Below are 21,362 nucleotides of genomic sequence, written 5' to 3'. Positions count from 1 at the left end.
AGGACAGGCTAGATAAACTAGTAATATCATCAACCATGTGTAGTTAACTAGTGATTATGATTGATTGATTGCTTTTTATAAGGTAAGTTTAATGCTAGCTAGCAACTTAGCTTGGCTTCTTACTGCATTCGCGTAACAGACAGGCTCCTCGTGGAGTGCAATGTAAGACAGGTGGTTAGAGCGTTGGACTAGTTAACCGTAAGGTTGCAAGATTGAATCCCCGAGCTGACAAGTGTGTCGTTCAGCCCCTGAACAACGCAGTTAACCCACCGTTCCTAGGCCGTCATTGAAAATAAGAATGTGTTCTTAACTGACTTGCCTAGTTAAATAAAGGCGTTAAAAAAGAGACAAAAATAAGAAAATATTTTAAAAAATAAAAATAAATTGGCCAAATCGGTGTCCAAAAATACCGATGTCCGATTGTTATGAAAACTTGAAATCGGCCCTAATTAAAATCGGCCATTCCGATTAATCAGTCAACCTCTACTCTGATGCTTAGTGAATATGGGCTCAGCCACCCAGGTTCCTGGCTCACTCTTGGTAGGTAGATTCTCTCTCCAATTCATCCCCTTTCGACTACTGTAGAGTCCTGTAGTTGTCTGCTCCATGGTCGTGTGAATTCCAGAGCTGCAGAGCCAGCCAGGTAGAGTCTTCCATTCTCTCCCTCTGGAGTTGTGTGTGATTCCTACTAGCTAGCCCTCTCCTTCGTTCTCCCTTCAGACAACTTTATCTGTAGTCTGTTCCATGGTGGTGAATCCAGATGAGTAAGACAGAGACAGAACCAGGGGAGGGAAGGTATGTACACAACAAGCCAACAGACATGACCAAAGGACCCAGCTAGCCAGGCTAAAAATACCCTGTAGAGGACAGGAGCGCTAAAATGTTCCACACACACAGAGCTCCCAGAAACACACATACACACCTTTTATTCAGAGTCCACTACACAGAAACTCTTGCAAAGACATGCACACACACACTTGACGACTACAGAGCACTATACTTTTTCCCCCAAACTATTTGAAAGCGTTTTTCCACCGTCTCGAGGGTCCAGCACGAGGCTGCTCACTAAAAGCAGCTGGCTCCGCAGACCGACTGTCAGCTGGCTTGCAGACAGGTTAAGGCGAGGGCTCCGCAGACAGGTTAAGGCGGGGACTCCGCAGACAGGTTAAGGCGAGGGCGGGGACTCCGCAGACAGGTTAAGGCGAGGGCGGGGACTCCGCAGACAGGTTAAGGCGAGGGCGGGGACTCCGCAGACAGGTTAAGGTGAGGGCGGGGACTCCGCAGACAGGTTAAGGTGAGGGCGGGGACTCCGCAGACAGGTTAAGGTGAGGGCGGGGACTCCGCAGACAGGTTAAGGTGAGGGCGGGGACTCCGCAGACAGGTTAAGGTGAGGGCGGGGACTCCGCAGACAGGTTAAGGTGAGGGCGGGACTCCGCAGACAGGTTAAGGTGAGGGCGGGGACTCCGCAGACAGGTTAAGGTGAGGGCGGGGACTCCGCAGACAGGTTAAGGTGAGGGCGGGGACTCCGCAGACAGGTTAAGGTGAGGGCGGGGACTCCGCAGACAGGTTAAGGTGAGGGCGGGGACTCCGCAGACAGGTTTTCTTTGCAATGAATCACAATAGTAATTGTTCACGTATTGCAGCCATTAGAAATCCATCTAGGCTACATGGGAATCAATGTTACCCTCTTCTGTCCTGTAACAAAGTGGCGCAACAGCCACACACACACACTACGACACAACCCGTTTCCTTTGTGGATGATAAACTGTATTAGTAGTGGACTCGAGCTAGCCTGTAGCTGTGTCCAAAACGGCACCCCATTTCCTTTATAGTCCACAGCAAAGAAAAGTAAGGAAAGGATTCCTAGTCAGTTGTCCAACTGAATGCCTTCACCTGAAATGTGGTCTTCCACATTTAACCCAACCCCTCTGAAGTGCAATAGACAAAGACTATGGTGTCATTTGGGACAGTCTCAAGGTTTGAGAAGGGCTGTTCTGGCAGCATATTTTATAAGTTGACTAAAAATGTCTTAAAAAAAAATAAAAAAATAAGTCACCTCGCATTGTTAATCTTAAATTAGTGGGTGCACATTTTGAAAAGCAAACAGTATGTGAGAGGTAGGTCTAGACTTTACTCAAGCCTGATGATGACCTAGGCTACAGTGGGCAAACACGGATGTTTTATTTACCCATTGTGGAGCGTCTAAGGTGAATTCCCCTCTCAGAATGGGATGTTCCCCTGAATTAGCCCTACGAACGAGTCAAACCATAACTCAGAGGGGGCAGAATTAGGCTAGGTCCCGTCTGGAACTAACCGCTGTTTCAACCAACCGATGGCTCTGTTCTGTGACTCTTGGCTGCCATGACAACAGCACGAAAGTATTAGGAAAGGATTGGGTTTAAAATGTCACAACTTCCACAAAATAACCATGACAACTAGGCTTCATGCCAGGCAAGGCTGTGTCGGCAGAGTGGCAGACAAAGACACCGGTCTCGGAACAAATTGGTTGATAGCGTCATGGCAACGATCTCCCGTACAACATGGAAATAGCTGAGCAATTAATCTCCCCTATCAGAGGTATGACAAAGACAGATCAATGAGTTAGCCAACTAACTTTGAAAAGCAACACGAAATAACTATTGATTTTCTGGTTCATTTTATTTAAGCTAAACTTAGATATGCGTTTTAGTTTTTTTAATCAATTACACCATGTCCATTTCAAGCTCACCTTTTTATGAAAAAAATTACAAAATAATATTTAGGCGTTAGCTGCTTTATGTACACCGGGGACCCTGCTTTGTAGTATACCGGGACCCTGCTTTGTAGTATACCGGGGACCCTGCTTTGTAGTATACCGGGGACCCTGCTTTGTAGTATACCGGGGACCCTGCTTTGTAGTATACCGGGGACCCTGCTTTGTAGTATACCGGGGACCCTGCTTTGTAGTATACCGGGGACCCTGCTTTGTAGTATACCGGGGACCCTGCTTTGTAGTATACCGGGGACCCTGCTTTGTAGTATACCGGGACCCTGCTTTGTAGTATACCCATCAGGTATGACCTTTTTCCAATGGGAGTGCACAGTAGGCCAACATCTCGGCATGTTTGCTGCTATATTAGACTACTTCCTGTTTATTTAGGCATATTTGTTTAACTGAACACACATCCGCTGCGTTTTCCCTTTAGCAACAGCTAGGATACGTCATCTCTGCAACCAGAAGCAAATTTCCTGCTACTTGATTTAACATAAAAGCTAACATCCGTCCCGATAGACCAGGCTAAATAAAGCCTGAGAAATCACACAGTACTTCCCAGCTCCAGTTATAACAATTAGTGTAAAGATACAATCAACAGTTTAGCTAACTACTCATTCAAGGATTTGTCTTTATTTTTACTATTTTCTACATTATAGAATAATAGTGAAGATATCAAAACAGTGAAATAAACACATATGGAATCATGTAAAAACACAAATCAAAATACACTGCTCAAAAAAATAAAGGGAACACTTAAACAACACAATGTAACTCCAAGTCAATCACACTTCTGTGAAATCAAACTGTCCACTTAGGAAGCAACACTGATTGACAATACATTTCACATGCTGTTGTGCAAATAGAATAGACTTCAGGTGGAAATTAAAGGCAATTAGCAAGACACCCCCAATAAAGGAGTGGTTCTGCACAGACCACTTCTCAGTTCCTATGCTTCCTGGCTGATGTTTTGGTCACTTTTGAATGCTGGCGGTGCTTTCACTCTAGTGGTAGCATGAGACGGAGTCTACAACCCACACAAGTGGCTCAGGTAGTGCAGCTCATCCAGGATGGCACATCAATGCGAGCTATGGCAAGAAGGTTTGCTGTGTCTGTCAGCGTAGTGTCCAGAGCATGGAGGCGCTACCAGGAGACAGGCCAGTACATCAGGAGACGTGGAGGAGGCCGTAGGAGGGCAACAACCCAGCAGCAGGACCGCTACCTCCGCCTTTGTGCAAGGAGGAGCACTGCCACAGCCCTGCAAAATGACCTCCAGCAGGCCACAAATGTGCATGTGTCTGCACAAACGGTCAGAAACAGACTCCATGAGGGTGGTATGAGGGCCCGACGTCCACAGGTGGGGGTTGTGCTTACAGCCCAACACCGTGCAGGACGTTTGGCATTTGCCAGAGAACACCAAGATTGGCAAATTCGCCACTGGCGCCCTGTGCACTTCACAGATGAAGCAGGTTCACACTGAGCACATGTGACAGACGTGACAGAGTCTGGAGACGCCATGGAGAACGTTCTGCTGCCTGCAACATCCTCCAGCATGACCGGTTTGGCGGTGGGTCAGTCGGTGTGGGGTGGCATTTCTTTGGGGGGGGCCGCACAGCCCTCCATGTGCTCGCCAAAGGTAGCCTGACTGCCATTAGGTACTGAGATGAGATCCTCAGACCGCTTGTGAGACCATATGCTGGTGCAGTTGGCCCTGGGTTCCTCCTAATGTAAGACAATGCTAGACCTCATGTGGCTGGAGTGTGTCAGCAGTTCCTGCAAGAGGAAGGCATTGATGCTATGGACTGGCCCGCCCGTTCCCCAGACCTGAATCCAATTGAGCACATCTGGGACATCATGTCTCGCTCCATCCAACAACGCCACGTTGCACCACAGACTGTCCAGGAGTTGGCGGATGCTTTAGTCCAGGTGTGGGAGGAGATCCCTCAGGAGACCATCCGCCACCTCATCAGGAGCATGCCCAGGCGTTGTAGGGAGGTCATACAGGCACGTGGAGGCCACACACACTACTGAGCCTCATTTTGACTTGTTTTAAGGACATTACATCAAAGTTGGATCAGCCTGTAGTTTGGTTTTCCACTTTAATTTTGAGTGTGACTCCAAATCCAGACCTCCATGGGTTGATAAATTGGATTTCCATTGATTATTTTTGTGTGATTTTGTTGTCAGCACATTCAACTATGTAAAGAAAAAAGTATTTAATAAGATTATTTCTTTCAGATCCAGGATGTGTTGTTTAAGTGTTCCCTTTATTTTTTTGAGTAGTGTATATTTTATATTTGAAATTCTTCAAAGTAGCCACCCACGGCCCTGATGACAGCTTTGCACACTCTTGGCATTCTCTCAACCAGCTTCATGAGGAATGTTTTGCCAACAGTCTTGAAGGAGTTCCCACAGATGCTGAGCACTTGCAGGCTGCTTTTCCTTCACTCTGCGGTCCAACTCATCCCAAACCATCTCAATTAGGTTGAGGTCGGGAGATTGTGGAGGTCAGGTCATCTGAAGCAGCACTCCGTCACTCTCCTTCTTGGTCAAATAGCCCTTGCACAGCCTGGAGGTGTGTTTTGTGTCATTGTCCTGTTGCAAAATAAAATGAGAGTTCCACTAAGCACAAACCACATGGGATGGCGTATCGCTGCAGAATTCTGTGGTAACCATGCTGGTTAAGTGTGCCTTGAATTCTGAATAAATCACAGACAGTGTCAACAGCAAAACACCATCCCACCCCCTCCTCAATGCTTCACAGTGGGAACCACACATGCAGAGATCATCTATTCACCTACTCTGCATCTCACAAAGACATGGTGGATGGAACCAAAAATTGTAAACATTTGGACTCCTCAGACCAAAAGGACAGATTTCCACCGGTCTAATGTCCATTGCTCGTGTTTGGCCCAAGCAAGTCTCTTCTTCTTATTGGAATCCTTTAGTAGTGGTTTCTTTCCAACAATTCAACCATAAAGGCCTGATTCACGCAGTCTCCTCTGAACAGTTAAGATGTGTCTGTTACTTGAAATGTGTTAAGTATTTACTTGGGCTGCAATTTCTGAGGCAGGTAACTCTAATGAACGTATCCTCTGCAGCAGATGTAACTCTGGATCTTCCTTTCCTGTGGTGGTCCTCATGAGAGCCAGTTTCATCATAGCGATTGATATTTTTTAGGACTGCACTTGAAGAAACGTTCAAAGTTCTTGACATTTTCCAGATTGACTGACCACCATGTCTTAAAGTAATGATGGACTGTTGTTTCTCTTTGCTTATTTGAGCCGTTTTTGCCATAATATGGACTTGGTATTTTACCAAATAGGGCCATCTTCTGTATACTACCCCTACCTTGTCAAAACACAAGTGATTGGTTCAAACGCATTAAGGAGGAACGAAATTCCACAAATTAACAAGGCACACCTGTTAATTGAAATGCATTCCAGGTGACTACCTCATGAAGCTGGTTGAGAGAATTCCAAGTGTGCAAAGCTGTCATCAAGGCAAAGGGTGGCTACTTTGAAGAATCTCAAATATAACATATTTTGATTTGTTTAACACTTTTTCGGTTACTACATGATTCCATGTGTGCTATTTCATAGTTTTGATGTCTTCACTATTATTCTTCAGTGTAGAAAATAGTAAAAATAAAGAAAAACCCTGGAATGTGTAGGTGTCCCCAGACTTTTGACTGGTACTATATTTTTATACATACACTAGCATTCAAAAGTTTGGGGTCACTTTAGAAATGTCCTTGTTTTGAAAAAAAACAACAAAAAAAAAACAATTCTCCATTAAAATAACATAAAATGTATAAAAAATACAATGTAATTATTGTTAATGTTGTAAATGACTATTGTAGCTGGAAACTGCTGATTTTTTAAAACAGAATATCTACATAAGTGTACAGAGGCCCATTATCAGCAACCATCACTCCTGTGTTCCAATGGCACGTTGTGTTAGCTAATTCAAGTTGATCATTTTAAAAGGCTAATTGATCATTAGAAAACCCTTTTGCAATTATGTTAGCACAGCTGAAAAATGTTGTTCTGATTAAAGAAGCAATAAAACTGGCCTTCTTTAGACTAGTTGAGTATCTGAAGCATCAGCATTTGTGGGTTCGATTACAGGCTCAAAATGGCCAGAAACAAAGAACTTTCTTCTGAAACTCATCAGTCTATTCTTGTTCTGAGAAATGAAGGCTATTCCATGCGAGAAATTGCCAAGAAACTGAAGATCTCATACAACGCTGTGTTCTACTCCCTTCACAGAACAGCACAAACTGTCTCTAACCAGAATAGAAAGAGGAGTGGGAGGCCCCCGGTGCACAACTGAGCAAGAGGACAAGTGCATTAGAGTGTCTAGTTTGAGAAACAGACACCTCACAAGTCCTCATTACCAATTGTTATGAAAACTTGAAACCGGCCCTAATTAAAATCGGCCATGCCAATTAATCGGTCGACCTCTATTAACCATGTCTACACTGTATTTCTGATCAATTTGATGTTATTTTAAATGGACAATTTTTTTTGCTTTTCTTTCAAAAACAAGGACATTTCTAAGTGACCACAAACTTTTCAACTATATATATATATATATATATAATATTGTCCAGTTGAAGGCTACGGTATTTATATATATATATATATATATATAAATATAAGTCTATAACCATGACAACAGATAAGCCTACTTAAAATGGAGGGAATCAGCGTCATCTCTTAGAGCCTAACCACAAGTAATTGAGGGGGACAGTCCCAATCATAAGACTAATTGGCTTCAAAACACCATTTATTTTCTCCAACGATGCGTGAATGTCAGCCTGGGCTGATAGGAGCTGCTGCCTGCTGCAGTGTGGGGACACCAGTTATGATACAATACCGTGATATGGACACCAGCTATTGGTACTAACTAAGCATTATAACAGTTCCAAATAGATATCCATTGCCTCTTGTATAGCCGTTGCAGAGTAGCTTGGCACTGGGGACACCGATGAGGATACAGCACCCGCAATAATATAACACCATTCAGTGATTCCTCACAAAACCAGGGCAACGCCAAACAAAATACTATGATTTGGGAGATTATCACAAAATGTAACCCATAGAATAATTCTTTAGAGGCATATTTGACACATATATCTAAAAGCATAATTGAGAAATAATTGATCAAAGTTGGCATATTTATGACATTTTGGCCTTAGCCAGGCCTCCTTTAGGACTAAATAAATGTTTTATCCGTCACAACACCATAATGAACTCCTAAGCATTGTAACAGCTGAGTGGTGTAGGGACACCAGTTATGATACAACCCCAGTTATGACAGCACCATAATGAACTCCTAAGCATCGTAACAGCTGAGTAGTGTAGGGACACCAGTTATGACAGCACCATAATGAACTCCTAAGCATTGTAACAGCTGAGTAGTGTAGGGACACCAGTTATGATACAACACCAGTTATGACAGCACCATAATGAACTCCTAAGCATTATAACAGCTGAGTAGTGTAGGGACACCAGTTATGACAGCACCATAATGAACTCCTAAGCATTGTAACAGCTGAGTAGTGTAGGGACACCAGTTATGATACAACACCAGTTATGACAGCACCATAATGAACTCCTAAGCATCGTAACAGCTGAGTAGTGTAGGGACACCAGTTATGACAGCACCATAATGAACTCCTAAGCATTGTAACAGCTGAGTAGTGTAGGGACACCAGTTATGATACAACACCAGTTATGACAGCACCATAATGAACTCCTAAGCATTATAACAGCTGAGTAGTGTAGGGACACCAGTTATGACAGCACCATAATGAACTCCTAAGCATTGTAACAGCTGCAGAGCAGATGCATCTTCCTCTGTTTCATGTATCATCTCCGATCTAGTCTTGACTCATTATCTCCATCAGACAGGGACACTTGACTTTCATCAACGCCGCTTCCTCAATGACCTTCAGTCCCTTCACAGAGACAGTAACCAATAATGGTCACTGGAAAATAAATAGGCATCAAGTTGTCATTTGAACTTTTTTTGTCCAAGCAGAAAATAATTTTTTTTTGCAGCCATAATGTCATACATGTCACAGAAATTCCGTCGGTGAACATAAGAGGGTACAAAGAATAATGGTATGACCATCATACTGCCGTGACCAGGAACGGCAGCATGGTAAGTAAGGCACAATGACGTCAGTCAGCTGGACCTTGGAAAGGACTACACACGATCATCTTATTAATAAATTCATAACCAGTATCTACTGTCACAGACAGAGACTGTAGGGGGACGCAACTTCCACAGAAATTCACTGACAACGTCTGCAAGGCTACTGTCTACAATGTAATTCTAGCTAGGGAAGTGACTACATTGTGATGGAATTCAACACTGTAGCGAGAGTTACAGTACCGGTATGTTTGGTTTTGATCTAAGCACACAGACTCATCCCAAGATGTACTCTTAAGGAGCCACCATTACTCCATAAGGTCCAAGGACTCCATCTAAATGTGAATCGATTCTCAACTGCAATACGGTTGTAGAAACATAAAGCCCTGTACTTTCATATCACATTAAAATCATTTCACAAATGCTAAATATACACTTACTATAGACTGTTTTAACCGGCATCATCACAGTTGCAGCCAACAGGATTTCTCAGTGACAACACATTTCTGGCGGCCTTCTGTTACACACAGGTGTGTGGAGCATGCTAGATATGTAATTAACACAGGTGGTCCCTCAGTCTTCTGTAAAACACGCACTGTAACATGGAGACATGGCAGTGTGGGAACACTAACTCTAAAAAAAAAAAAAAAAAGGGTGTATCAATTCAACCTTTTGGTGCTTCAAAACCATACCGCAATAGATTAGTTTTAATGTTCAGACCAAGCGTCAGGGCTCTTAACAAAACTCCCCGCATACAGAAGACGCCTTCTTCCAATGACTTCTGTGTAGTGGAACTGAGTCATGATCAAAGGCTAACACTCAGACAGACAAGAAACATGAGGATTGACAGCAGACAGACAGAAAGGCGTCCGTCCCCGTCCCCCCCCCCCCCACACACACAAATACTCACAATCAAGGTGTTTCTTCTTGGGGCCGCTGACTTCGTGCGTCGTGGCCTTGCACACGGCTTTACTGATAGCAGACCCGGTCATGCTGTGCTGTGCCGCTGCGAAGCGATCCGTTATAGACTGTCCTGACATTATGTTTCACTGTTTCGCTACAAAACCCACTATGGATTAGTTAGATGATAAACACACACACACACACACACATACAATGTCCAACGATTGGATATTAGCTGACGTGCGTAACACCAGTGATGGGAAGAGTGTGGAGGTTTCAGGCCACGTCAATCGGTTCCGTTAAAAAAAAAAAAACACACAAAAAAGCGGTATGACGTCCTAGGCCAGTACCGTTGAAAAATGTCAGGCTAATTTTAGGTATTTGTTGCAACCTCAAACCTGGGGGTTTCAGCTGGCAGCTAGCTGGCTAAAAATCCGGACACCACAATATGTTATTATGTATTATTGATTAAGCAAATCAATTAACAATTATCTAGGTTAGTTAACTATCATTAACAAGTTATTCTGTATAGTAAAAAAAAAAAACACAAAAAAGTTGACATCTAAAACAAGTAAACTAGCTTGTGTTAGCTAATATTTCCGTTTCTGCATTCGAACCGGGAATGAGTCCCACTATGCAATTTGTAAACAGAAATATCAGCTCGCTGGCTACATATAAACATCGCTAGCTAGCTGGATTACCTACGGTCAATTAACAAGACCAGAGCCGACTGGCGAGATAGCTATGCGCCCCGAATTATGATCACAGTTTAGCCAAGCTAGCTAACAGTTACTAACAAAACTTCACTCAAATAAAATCCCTTTCTTCAGAATTCAACTTCCACTGACGTTTTGTGTGTTTAGGCTACCTCGAACAGACCAGTCCCTTGGTTTCGAGCGAAACATAACGAACGAAAAATGGGCCAAGGTGAAACTGTCAAACTTCCCAACTTGTCTTGAGTTTCAGGCTAGATGTAGACGGATATAAGACAGCAGCCAGTCGGCTAGCCTTCCCAGCTAGCTAGCTAGCTACCTACTGTCCGTTCTGTCTTAACCCTGCTTCCTCCGAGTCTCGTACCAGGAGAGGAACACCTGAATTTAACGTATTTGGTCCGATATATCCATGAATTTGGCAACAAACAAAAAAACTAACTCAGAAACCACTGAGCCTTGACATCCAACTCATATCGTCGTCTTTTTTTTTTATTATTCAAGTTTTTCTTGAATATGTAGGGGCTTGGCTCCACTAGCTGCCTGCCTACTACCGCGGACAAAATGGCAGCGTAGAAATCAGCTGATCTGACAAATAGCTGATTGGATGGGACCTGGACTGGGTCGGAAATTTAAGGTAGAAATGTGACGATGGTCATGGCACGTCTAAGACTAATACAGAAATAAACGTTGTTTTATTTGTTTAAAAAAAAAAAACTCCACAGCCATTTACAATGTTTTTATTCATTGAATAAATTGTTATTCAAGCTCATTTATCCGCTGTAAATGTGATTTTAACAATGTAATATTTACACATTTAAGGTCGTATTAAATTATTTCTCAAACTCGGTGTCCTTGATTGACTCGTGCGCTCCGAGTATGGAACATCGTGTGCCTAAAAATCCTGAGAAGGACAATGATGTGCATTATTATTAGCCTGCCTGCCTTCCATCTGTACGACGTGCGCACAAAATATATGACAACGCTCAAGGTAATTTCCCCCGCTGGTATTTCACAGTAGATACAATAAATTAGGCGATAGCCTACAATAGATGTTTTCCTATAACGAAACCAATTCTGCTCCTGCCATAGGCTACTTCACTACTGAAGGCATATGTCTATTTATACTGTATGATGATGATCAATCATATAAAGTCACTGTTTATTTTTGCCTGACTGAATATCTGGAGATGTAGGAATACTGAATACAGTAGTATATCGTCGTTATTACTTCTAGACTGCCTACAACGTAGGCTGTAGCAGGGGCTTAACCATATAGTTTATGGGCTTAATGAGATGTTTTCCCTTATCAGACCACCTCTTACTGTTACAAAGCCCTGGTTAAGAGGCCAAAGTCCTGATGATGATAATGATGATGATGATAATGAGATAGAAACCATGGTTTCAGAATGAACCTCAAAGCGTTTGCTCACCCCCCACGCACACACGCACGAACGCGCGCGCACACACACACACACACACACACACAAACACACACACACACACAGAGCGTTTGACCTGGATTGCATAGACTAACCCAATGTAGGGCTGTGTTCAAGAGTACACATTGGAAAGTGTCTCTGTGTCAGGTACATTCCAGCCAAATATCGATCGTTCTGCAGATCTAGGATCAACATTGCAGGGTGGAGGAGAGGGTGGATGTAAAACAGCATAGAGGTGTGTAGCAGATAAATCATTTTCCAGGAAGTGCATGTATGAGAAGCGATTAACCACATTCTGTCTTTCTAGTTAAAGGAAGTGGTCAGGAGGGGTGGTGCAAGCAACGTTTTTCTTCTGAGTACAAACAATATTACGTGCACACTCACGCATGTACATATTCGTCCTCATACACATTAATGAATGATAATATTCATTTTCATTTCAAAACAACACACGTGGTTCATTGTTTCCAGTCCAGTGTGGCTCAGCTGGTAGAGCATGGTGTTTGCAACACCAGGGTTTTGGGTTCGATTCTCAAGGGAGACAATTAAAAATATATTTCAATGAAAATACATTGACTCAGTTGCTCTGGATAATAGTGTCTGCTGAACTCTCCAAAAAACATTGAATATTTATAGGCCTAAAATAAGGCCATATCACCAGTTGATCATGTTTACAGGTAATTACAAACATGTATTTCAAAACTCACCTATAAATAAATATACTGAACAAAAATATACACGTGAAATGTTGGTCCAGTGTTTCATGAGCTGAAATAAAAGATCCCAGAAATGCAGATGATTGTCACTTTATATTATTTATATTAGATAATGTTTTCATAACCTACATTACTCATCTCACATGTATATACTGTACTCTATACCATCTACTGCATCTTGCCATCCTGATGTAATGTATCACTAGCCACCTTAAACAACGCTGCTTTATATGTTTTCATACCCTGCAATACTCATCTCATATGTATATACTGTACTCCATACCATCTATTACATCTTGCCTATGCCGTTCGGATATCATTCATTTATATATTTTTATGTACATATTCGTATTCATTCCTTTACACTTGTGTGTATAAGGTAGTTGTTGTGGAATTGGTAGATTACTTGTTAGATATTACTGCATGGTTGGAACTAGAAGCACAAGCATTTCGCTACACTTGCATTAACATCTGCTAACCATGTGTATGTGACAAATACATTTGATTTGATTTGAAATGTTCCAGACGCACATAATTACTATTTCTCTTCCAGTGTTGTGCACACATTTGTTTACATCCCTGTTAGTGAGAATTTCTCATTTGCCAAGATAATCCATCCACCTGACTGACAGGTGTGGCATAACAAAAAGGTGATTAAAGAGCATGATCATAACACAGGTGCACCTTGTGCTGGGGACAATAAAAGGCCACTAAAATATGCAGTTTTGTCACACAACACAATGCCAAAGATTTCGCAGATTCTGAGGGAGTGTGCAATTGGCATGCAGTAATGTCCACCAGAGCTGTTGCCAGAGAATTAAATGTTAATTTCTCTACCATAAGCCGCCTCCAACTTCGTTTTAGAGAATTTGGCAGCACATCCATCTGGCCTCCGGCCTCGCAACCGCAGACCATGTGTAACCATGCCAGCCCAGGACCTCCACATCCGTCTTCTTCACCTGCGGGATCATCTGAGACCAGCCACCTGGACAGTTGATGAAACTGAGGAGTATTTCTGTCTGTAATGAAGACTTTTTGTGTGGAAAAACGAATTCTGATTGGCTGGACCTGGTTCGGGTAGGTCACGTGAACAACATAGATTAGGGCCTAATTTATTTATTTCAATTGACTGATTTCCTTATATGAACTGTAACTCAGTAAAATTATTGAAATTGTTGCATGTTGAATTTATATTTCTGTTCAGTATACATTATAGTCATTTACATTCATCCAATAGAAAAATGTATCAAACAAATGTCAAATGTTCTTTCCTCTTCCTCTTTCAATGTTCCAAAGTTCCATTCTATTTCAAAGTTCCATTCTCCCCAAAACAGTTTGAGGATATCGCCATCTAGCGGCACTAGAGTATAATTATTTCCATGGCAACTAGATGTGAACCAGTAGCCCATGGCAACAAGCAGTTGCAGCAGCAGTCAGTTTTAGTCCTATTCAACTGAAATGTGTCTTCATAGGTAGCTGTCTCTCACCTCTGAATAGCCCAATTATGTTCTTCTGTTATATGTCAACAATATTAACATAATGACACTTGATTGATTGACACACTATTGAAGAGAATTACACATCTGACACATTAACACTTTAAATTTATCCATCAAGTATTTCTTTAATTGAAGTGTCAAAAGCAGTCTGTGATGCTGTTTGGTATAGGCAGGTAGAACAGTGTTGGATTTAAAGCTCTAGCGATCATGTCATTTGTGTCAAAGCTTTCTATCGTCTCTTTAAAATCAAATCTTTCTATTTGGCTGAAAACATCTAGTCCAATCAGTCCATGATATCCTTATCACACCCCTCATGCATCCTCATGAATAGGCATAGTCAAGAACCCTCCGGTAGCTTACTTGAGGTCTGCCTCAGTAGATCTACTCAGGAAGAGGTGCGCCACATATGTAGGATCTTAATTTGACCAATATTGTCACAGCAAAATAATCCTACAGCAACAGGATTTGAACATTTAGTCCATAATGTTGCTTGATTGGCAGTTAGGCTATTAGCTGTCCAAAAATAGGCTACATGGAAAGTGTAATACTGTTAATATGACCGTGAGGGATTTTCAATTCATTTATGTAAATCACGAAGCTCATCTGCATTTCCTGTGGTGCAGTTAAATTCTCAGTAAGAAAAGAGTGATCAAATTAAGATCCTACATCTGTAAATGTCACAGAGTGCATTAATGAACCCAACACCAGAGAGAGCCTCAATATGTACTGACAACAAAATACGTTGTGGCTTATAAATCCCCTCCCCCCAAAACAATAACTGTCAAACTGAAAACTTTATCTCAATCTCTTAAAACACTTGTTTCCAACTAACACCGTTTCGATACCATTTATATTTTCTTCACAGAAGCAAAGCCGCACTCGCTATTTTCAGTTTTCTTGATGTGTCTAGGAAGGAGGGGCACCAGATGTCACAATGTCCATTTGATTACACCTCACTGGACAGAGCCTCCGACTCAGGGCCCATCACTATGGACTGGCAGCAGCCGACTCAGACCTACTGCACCACGCACGCGTAGACACTCGCAGATATTCCCAGGCCAAGAGCCAGGAGTAGGAGGTAGAACTGGGTAGGAATATGTAGTGATCTGTGTCAGAGGGAGTGAGCTGTCGTCGATGCTATTGAGGACGGCGGGAGGAAGGTCTATGTTTTAGTTGGAAGAGAGAGAGAAGGGGGATGGTGAGGGGGGTGAGAGAGAGAGGGAGAGAGAGGTTTTCTTCAACTTTTTTAGCTGTGGAGAATATTTAGGCTACAATCAAGGAGCACAAAAAATTCTACGCATATCGCACTTTAAAAATCCTAATGGTAATCATAATGCTTGATTAGACTATATTTTTGACTTTCCACCTTGCGACCCATCCGCACCCCTCTTCCAGTAGAGTGTTTTGAAGTATAGGCTATTTAAGAACATTAAGAACAGCAGTATACTATTCACAGCTGCTCTTTAACGGCCTGGTCCGCACGCCACTGTCTCCCGCTGTCCAGCCCACCAGTTAATCCATCTCCCGTCTCTCAGTACTACTTCTTCTTCTTCAGTGGGGTTTTAGGTCGGACTACATCCAAAAAGTTGCATTGCCGCCCACTACTGGAGTCAAAGTAAAACAGAAAACCCATACTAGATGGTCAAAACTAACTCACATCTAAAATAGTTGTCAAAACAAATCAAACAGACTCCCACTTCCTCTGTCCTTCAAAGATCCATATCTCCCCACTCAGGCTCTGGGGCCTGAGAGGGTAGTTTGGCTCATGAGGGGGCTAAAAGGGGCTTATCCCCCTCAGTTTAAACTTTATCCCCCTCAGTTTAAACTTTGTCTCCCTCAGTTTAAACTTTATCCCCCTCAGTTTAAACTTTATCCCCTCAGTTCAAACTTTATCACCTCAGTTCAAACTTTACCCCCCTCAGTTCAATCTTTATCCCCCTCAGTTTAAACTTTATCCCCCTCAGTTCAAACTTTATCCCCCTCAGTTTAAACTTTATCCCCTCAGTTCAAACTTTATCCCCCTCAGTTTAAACTTTATCACCTCAGTTCAAACTTTATCCCCCTCAGTTCAATCTTTATCCCCCTCAGTTCAAACTTTATCCCCCTCAGTTCAAACTTTATCCCCCTCAGTTTAAACTTTATCCCCCTCAGTTCAAACTTTATCCCCTCAGTTCAAACTTTATCCCCCTCAGTTTAAACTTTATCCCCCTCAGTTTAAACTTTATCCCCCTCAGTTCAAACTTTATCCCCCTCAGTTTAAACTTTATCCCCTCAGTTCAAACTTTATCCCCCTCAGTTCAAACTTTATCCCCTCAGTTCAAACTTTATCCCCCTCAGTTTAAACTTTATCCCCCTCAGTTTAAACTTTATCCCCCTCCGTTTAAACTTTATCCCCCTCAGTTCAAACTTTATCCCCCTCAGTTCAAACTTTATCCCCCTCAGTTTAAACTTTATCCCCCTCAGTTTAAACTTTATCCCCCTCAGTTCAAACTTTATCCCCCTCAGTTTAAACTTTATCCCCTCAGTTCAAACTTTATCCCCCTCAGTTTAAACTTTATCCCCCTCAGTTCAAACTTTATCCCCTCAGTTCAAACTTTATCCCCCTCAGTTTAAACTTTATCCCCTCAGTTCAAACTTTATCCCCCTCAATTTAAACTTCATCCCCCTCAGTTTAAACTTTATCCCCCTCAGTTCAAACTTTATCCCCCTCTGTTTAAACTTTATCCCCCTCCGTTTAAACTTTATCCCCTCAGTTCAAACTTTATCCCCCTCCGTTTAAACTTTATCCCCCTCAGTTTAAACTTTATCCCCCTCAGTTTAAACTTTATCCCCCTCCGTTTAAACTTTATCCCCTCAGTTTAAACTTTATCCCCTCAGTTTTCATTTTATGTTCCAATATAAAAATAGCAAAAAATAAACAATTATTTTGGGACAGGTTGGCGTAAAAAATCTGAATCTGCACTGTCAGTACAATGGACAGGGCTGCGGTGTGGGAAGGGGTCAGGGCCAGCGTCCAAATAAAACGTACCTCCTTGCCCGTCTAAATAAAATATTGAAATATTGATCATTTATTTGACCGAGAAACAGAGCCCCTCTGTAGACAGAAAGATGCATCAATCTCATATAAAGCATCCGAGTGAGCGAAACAGCGCCCCTCTGTCACAGAATCTGCAGACCATGTATCTAATGCTGTCTGGATCAAAAGAGTATAGCATGTCATATTATTTCTGGCCAGACAGCATCAGATACACGGTCTACAGATTCTGAGACAGAGGGGCGCTGTTTCACTCACTCAGATGCTTTCTCCGGTGATAAATGTTTCAGCAGAGAGGAAGAGAGGGCTCACTATCGCCAAAATGTGTCCAGAATAGGGCAGGTTTTTGCCTGTTTTGCGTGTTATTTTGCCATTAATACGTGTCACATATCAGTTTGCAAACATTACGCCCTCATTCACATCGACAGGGCTGTAGTGGAGCAGGTTGAGAGCTTCAAGCTCCTTCGTTTCCACATTACCAACAAACTATCACGGTCCAAACACACAAAGACAGTCGTGAAGAGGGCGCGACAACACCTTTTCCCGCTCAGGAGACTGAAAAGATTTGGCATGGGTCCCCAGATCCTCAAAAAGTTATACAGCTGCACCATCGAGAGCATCCTGACCGGTTGCATCACCGCCTGGTATGGCAACTGCTCAGCATCTGACCGTAATGCACTACAGAGGGTAGTGCGTACAACCCAGTACATCACTGGGGCCAAGCTTCCTGCCATCCAGGACCTATATACTAGGCGGAGGCAGAGGAAGGCCCCAAAAATTGTCAAAGACTCCAGTCACCCAAGTCAGACTGTTCTGTCTGCTACCGCACAGCAAGCGGTACCGCAGCGCCAAGTCTAGGACCAAAAAGCTCCTTAACAGCTTCTACCCCCAAGCCATAAGACTGCTGAACAATTCATCTAATGGCCACCCGGACTATTTAAATTGCCCTCCCCCCCTCCCTTTGTTTTTGCACTGCTGCTACTCACTGTTTATTATCTATGCATAGTCACTTTATCCCTACCTACATGTACAAATGACCTGGACTAACCTGTACCCCCCCACATTGACTCGGCCCCGGTACCCCCTGTATATGGCCTTGGTATTGTTATTTCATTGTGTTACTTTTTATTACATTTTTTACTTTAGTTGATTTAGTAACTATTTTCTTAACTCTATTTCTTTAACTGCGTTGTTGGTTAAGGGCTTGTAAGTAAGCATTTCACTGTAAGGTTGTATTCGGCGCATGTGACAAATAACATTTAATTTTGTTCGATTTTTGGGGAGAAAAAAAAAATCATTGAGTTAATAAAGGCACATACACACATGATCTCTTTATTGTTTTCAAAGCAGCTCCAACATGCAGGTGTTTCAGCCTAGCTCAGTGCTTTCTGTGATGGTGGGGCAGCCAGCGGAAAATACAGAGCATAGGGGTTGGTCATGTTCTCTAGTTGCACCGTGATTGGCTCAGTGTTCTGTCACTCATGGGGACCCTACGTCACCGCATAATCTAGAGGGTAGAGCTCAAAGATTCAAGCCCCTTGGGTGCTGCCGTAGAGTTACATTAGAAGTGCCCGTCCAAGAAGGCTCAAGGTCATTGGCCACAGATAAAATGACGTCAAATCACGTTATATCTACCGTAGCTTTGATTGGATTGATGTCAGCTCTTTAAAACTCTTACCTAGCAAGCTAGACAAGCAGTTATCATCATGAATCATGTTGACAATCTATTGGAAAATCATTTTAAATCCTTGAAGAGAAATTAGAGATGAAACGTATCGGTGCTCATTGGACATAAACATTACACAACAAGTTGGAAATCTCAAATTCAACATTGAGGTGTTTGGAAGGAATCAGTGGCTAAGTGCAAGCATTGCAAAGCAATCACTAGCCTGCTATTCCGTGGATAAGGTATGTGGTCCAAGTCTGGGTTTAAGGGTCTCTTTTCCCAGCTTAAATGCTTAAATTATTACGTGGGTCAAATTTGATACACAGAAGTGCCACATCGCAACATGTTGCTGAACTCATGAGCGAGCGGCATGATTTTTCATGTTTGAAGCGGGCCTGTATAGATAGGTCTATTTATTTGTCAAGACAGCTGTGCATGCTTGGCTGGATCTCACTGTAGTAGGCTGTATCTCACTGTAGTAGGCTGTATCTCACTGTAGTAGGCTGTATCTCACTGTAGTAGGCTGTATCTCACTGTAGTAGGCAGTAGGCTGTGTTTTGGTTATTTGGATCTCCATTCGCCTTTTGTTTACTGCGTTTGTTTACTGTTAATGTAACTAGCCTAGATTGTGTCATGCCGGTATCGTTCTGATATTTTATTTACTAGGCCTACTACTTGGTTCCGCTGGTTTGTTATGTTCACATTCCCAGTTGTGTCAGTATTCTAAGCCCGACTGCTTTCAGTATTTTTGTTTGCATTATTTTCCTAAGACAGCTGTGTGTACGGCTGCATTCACATAGGGTAATTAACCCTATTACCAACAGCCTATCTATTCATTACCAAAACGGCCTTGCTGTAGGCCACTGTCCGTTGTGCTGATACAGCGCAGCAGAGATAGGCTACAGATTTAAAAACTCAATGATCTCGGAGTCTCGGCATTTGAACTTAATGTTTATTGTGCTATGGCGTGATTAGAATTCAAAATAATTTCCGCTGCATAGAACCCCCCCCAACATGTACTCCCCTTTCCGATTTCAACTGCCCCCTTAGTCAATATCTTTGGGCGGGGTTTGCTTGTGACAGCCTTTCATGTAACTCTTCTGCTGAGAAGTCCTCCCATCCCAGAAACCCCTCCACCACATCCATAATTATGTCTTTCTTTTTAGACTTTTTCCTCCTCTCTGGCCGTGCCGTTGACAACCATAGCCGTAAAGAGTACAACGTCCAGTTTTTAACCTGTATATCTGTGTCCTGCTGATGAGAGCCAACCCCTGCCACCTGCAGTGAATGCCTATCCACCACCATGGCCTTTCACTAAGAACTGTGGTATTATTAGTGAACACCTGTCATTAATAACTGTGGTATTATTAGTGAACACCTTTTCATTAAGAACTGTGGTATTATTAGTGAACACCTTTTCATTAAGAACTGTGGTATTATTAGTGAACACCTTTTCATTAAGAACTGTGGTATTATTAGTGAACACCTTTTCATTAAGAACTGTGGTATTATTAGTGAACACCTTTTCATTAAGAACTGTGGTATTATTAGTGAACACCTTTTCATTAAGAACTGTGGTATTATTAGTGAACACCTTTTCATTAAGAACTGTGGTATTATTAGTGAACACCTTTTCATTAAGAACTGTGGTATTATTAGTGAACACCTTTTCATTAAGAACTGTGGTATTATTAGTGAACACCTTTTCATTAAGAACTGTGGTATTATTAGTGAACACCTTTTCATTAAGAACTGTGGTATTATTAGTGAACACCTGTCATTAAGAACTGTGGTATTATTAGTGAACACCTTTTCATTAAGAACTGTGGTATTATTAGTGAACACCTTTTCATTAAGAACTGTGGTATTATTAGTGAACACCTTTTCATTAAGAACTGTGGTATTATTAGTGAACACCTTTTCATTAAGAACTGTGGTATTATTAGTGAACACCTTTTCATTAAGAACTGTGGTATTATTAGTGAACACCCGTCATTAAGAACTGTGGTATTATTAGTGAACACCTTTTCACTAAGAACTGTGGTATTATTAGTGAACACCTTTTCATTAAGAACTGTGGTATTATTAGTGAACACCTTTTCATTAAGAACTGTGGTATTATTAGTGAACACCTGTCATTAAGAACTGTGGTATTATTAGTGAACACCTTTTCATTAAGAACTGTGGTATTATTAGTGAACACCTTTTCATTAAGAACTGTGGTATTATTAGTGAACACCTTATCATTAAGAACTGTGGTATTATTAGTGAACACCTTTTCATTAAGAACTGTGGTATTATTAGTGAACACCTTTTCATTAAGAACTGTGGTATTATTAGTGAACACCTTTTCATTAAGAACTGTGGTATTATTAGTGAACACCTTTTCATTAAGAACTGTGGTATTATTAGTGAACACCTGTCATTAAGAACTGTGGTATTATTAGTGAACACCTTTTCATTAAGAACTGTGGTATT

General features: G+C 42.0%; 1 protein-coding gene across 12 annotated transcripts in view; it reads right to left on the bottom strand.

Annotated features, from left to right (window-relative positions):
- LOC106578047 (phosphatidylinositol-binding clathrin assembly protein) overlaps window positions 1-11,109 on the bottom strand; it is a 77,864-nt gene extending 66,755 nt beyond the window's left edge. For 10 of the 12 annotated variants that reach the window (XM_014156601.2, XM_014156605.2, XM_014156607.2 and 7 more), the window contains exon 1: window positions 9,825-11,108. In XM_014156601.2, coding sequence (XP_014012076.1) covers window positions 9,825-9,954 — 130 coding nt within the window. In that variant the 5' untranslated portion in view covers window positions 9,955-11,108. Of the gene's footprint in view, window positions 1-9,824 lie in introns of all 12 variants that reach the window. The other 2 variants (XM_014156611.2, XM_014156606.2) reach the window with 2 other exon arrangements.
- Window positions 11,110-21,362: the final 10,253 nt, after the last annotated feature.

This window comes from Salmo salar, chromosome ssa18 (assembly GCF_905237065.1).
Source record: "Salmo salar chromosome ssa18, Ssal_v3.1, whole genome shotgun sequence".
Lineage (NCBI taxonomy): Eukaryota > Metazoa > Chordata > Actinopteri > Salmoniformes > Salmonidae > Salmo > Salmo salar.
This window is presented reverse-complemented; position numbering and strand designations above follow the sequence as displayed.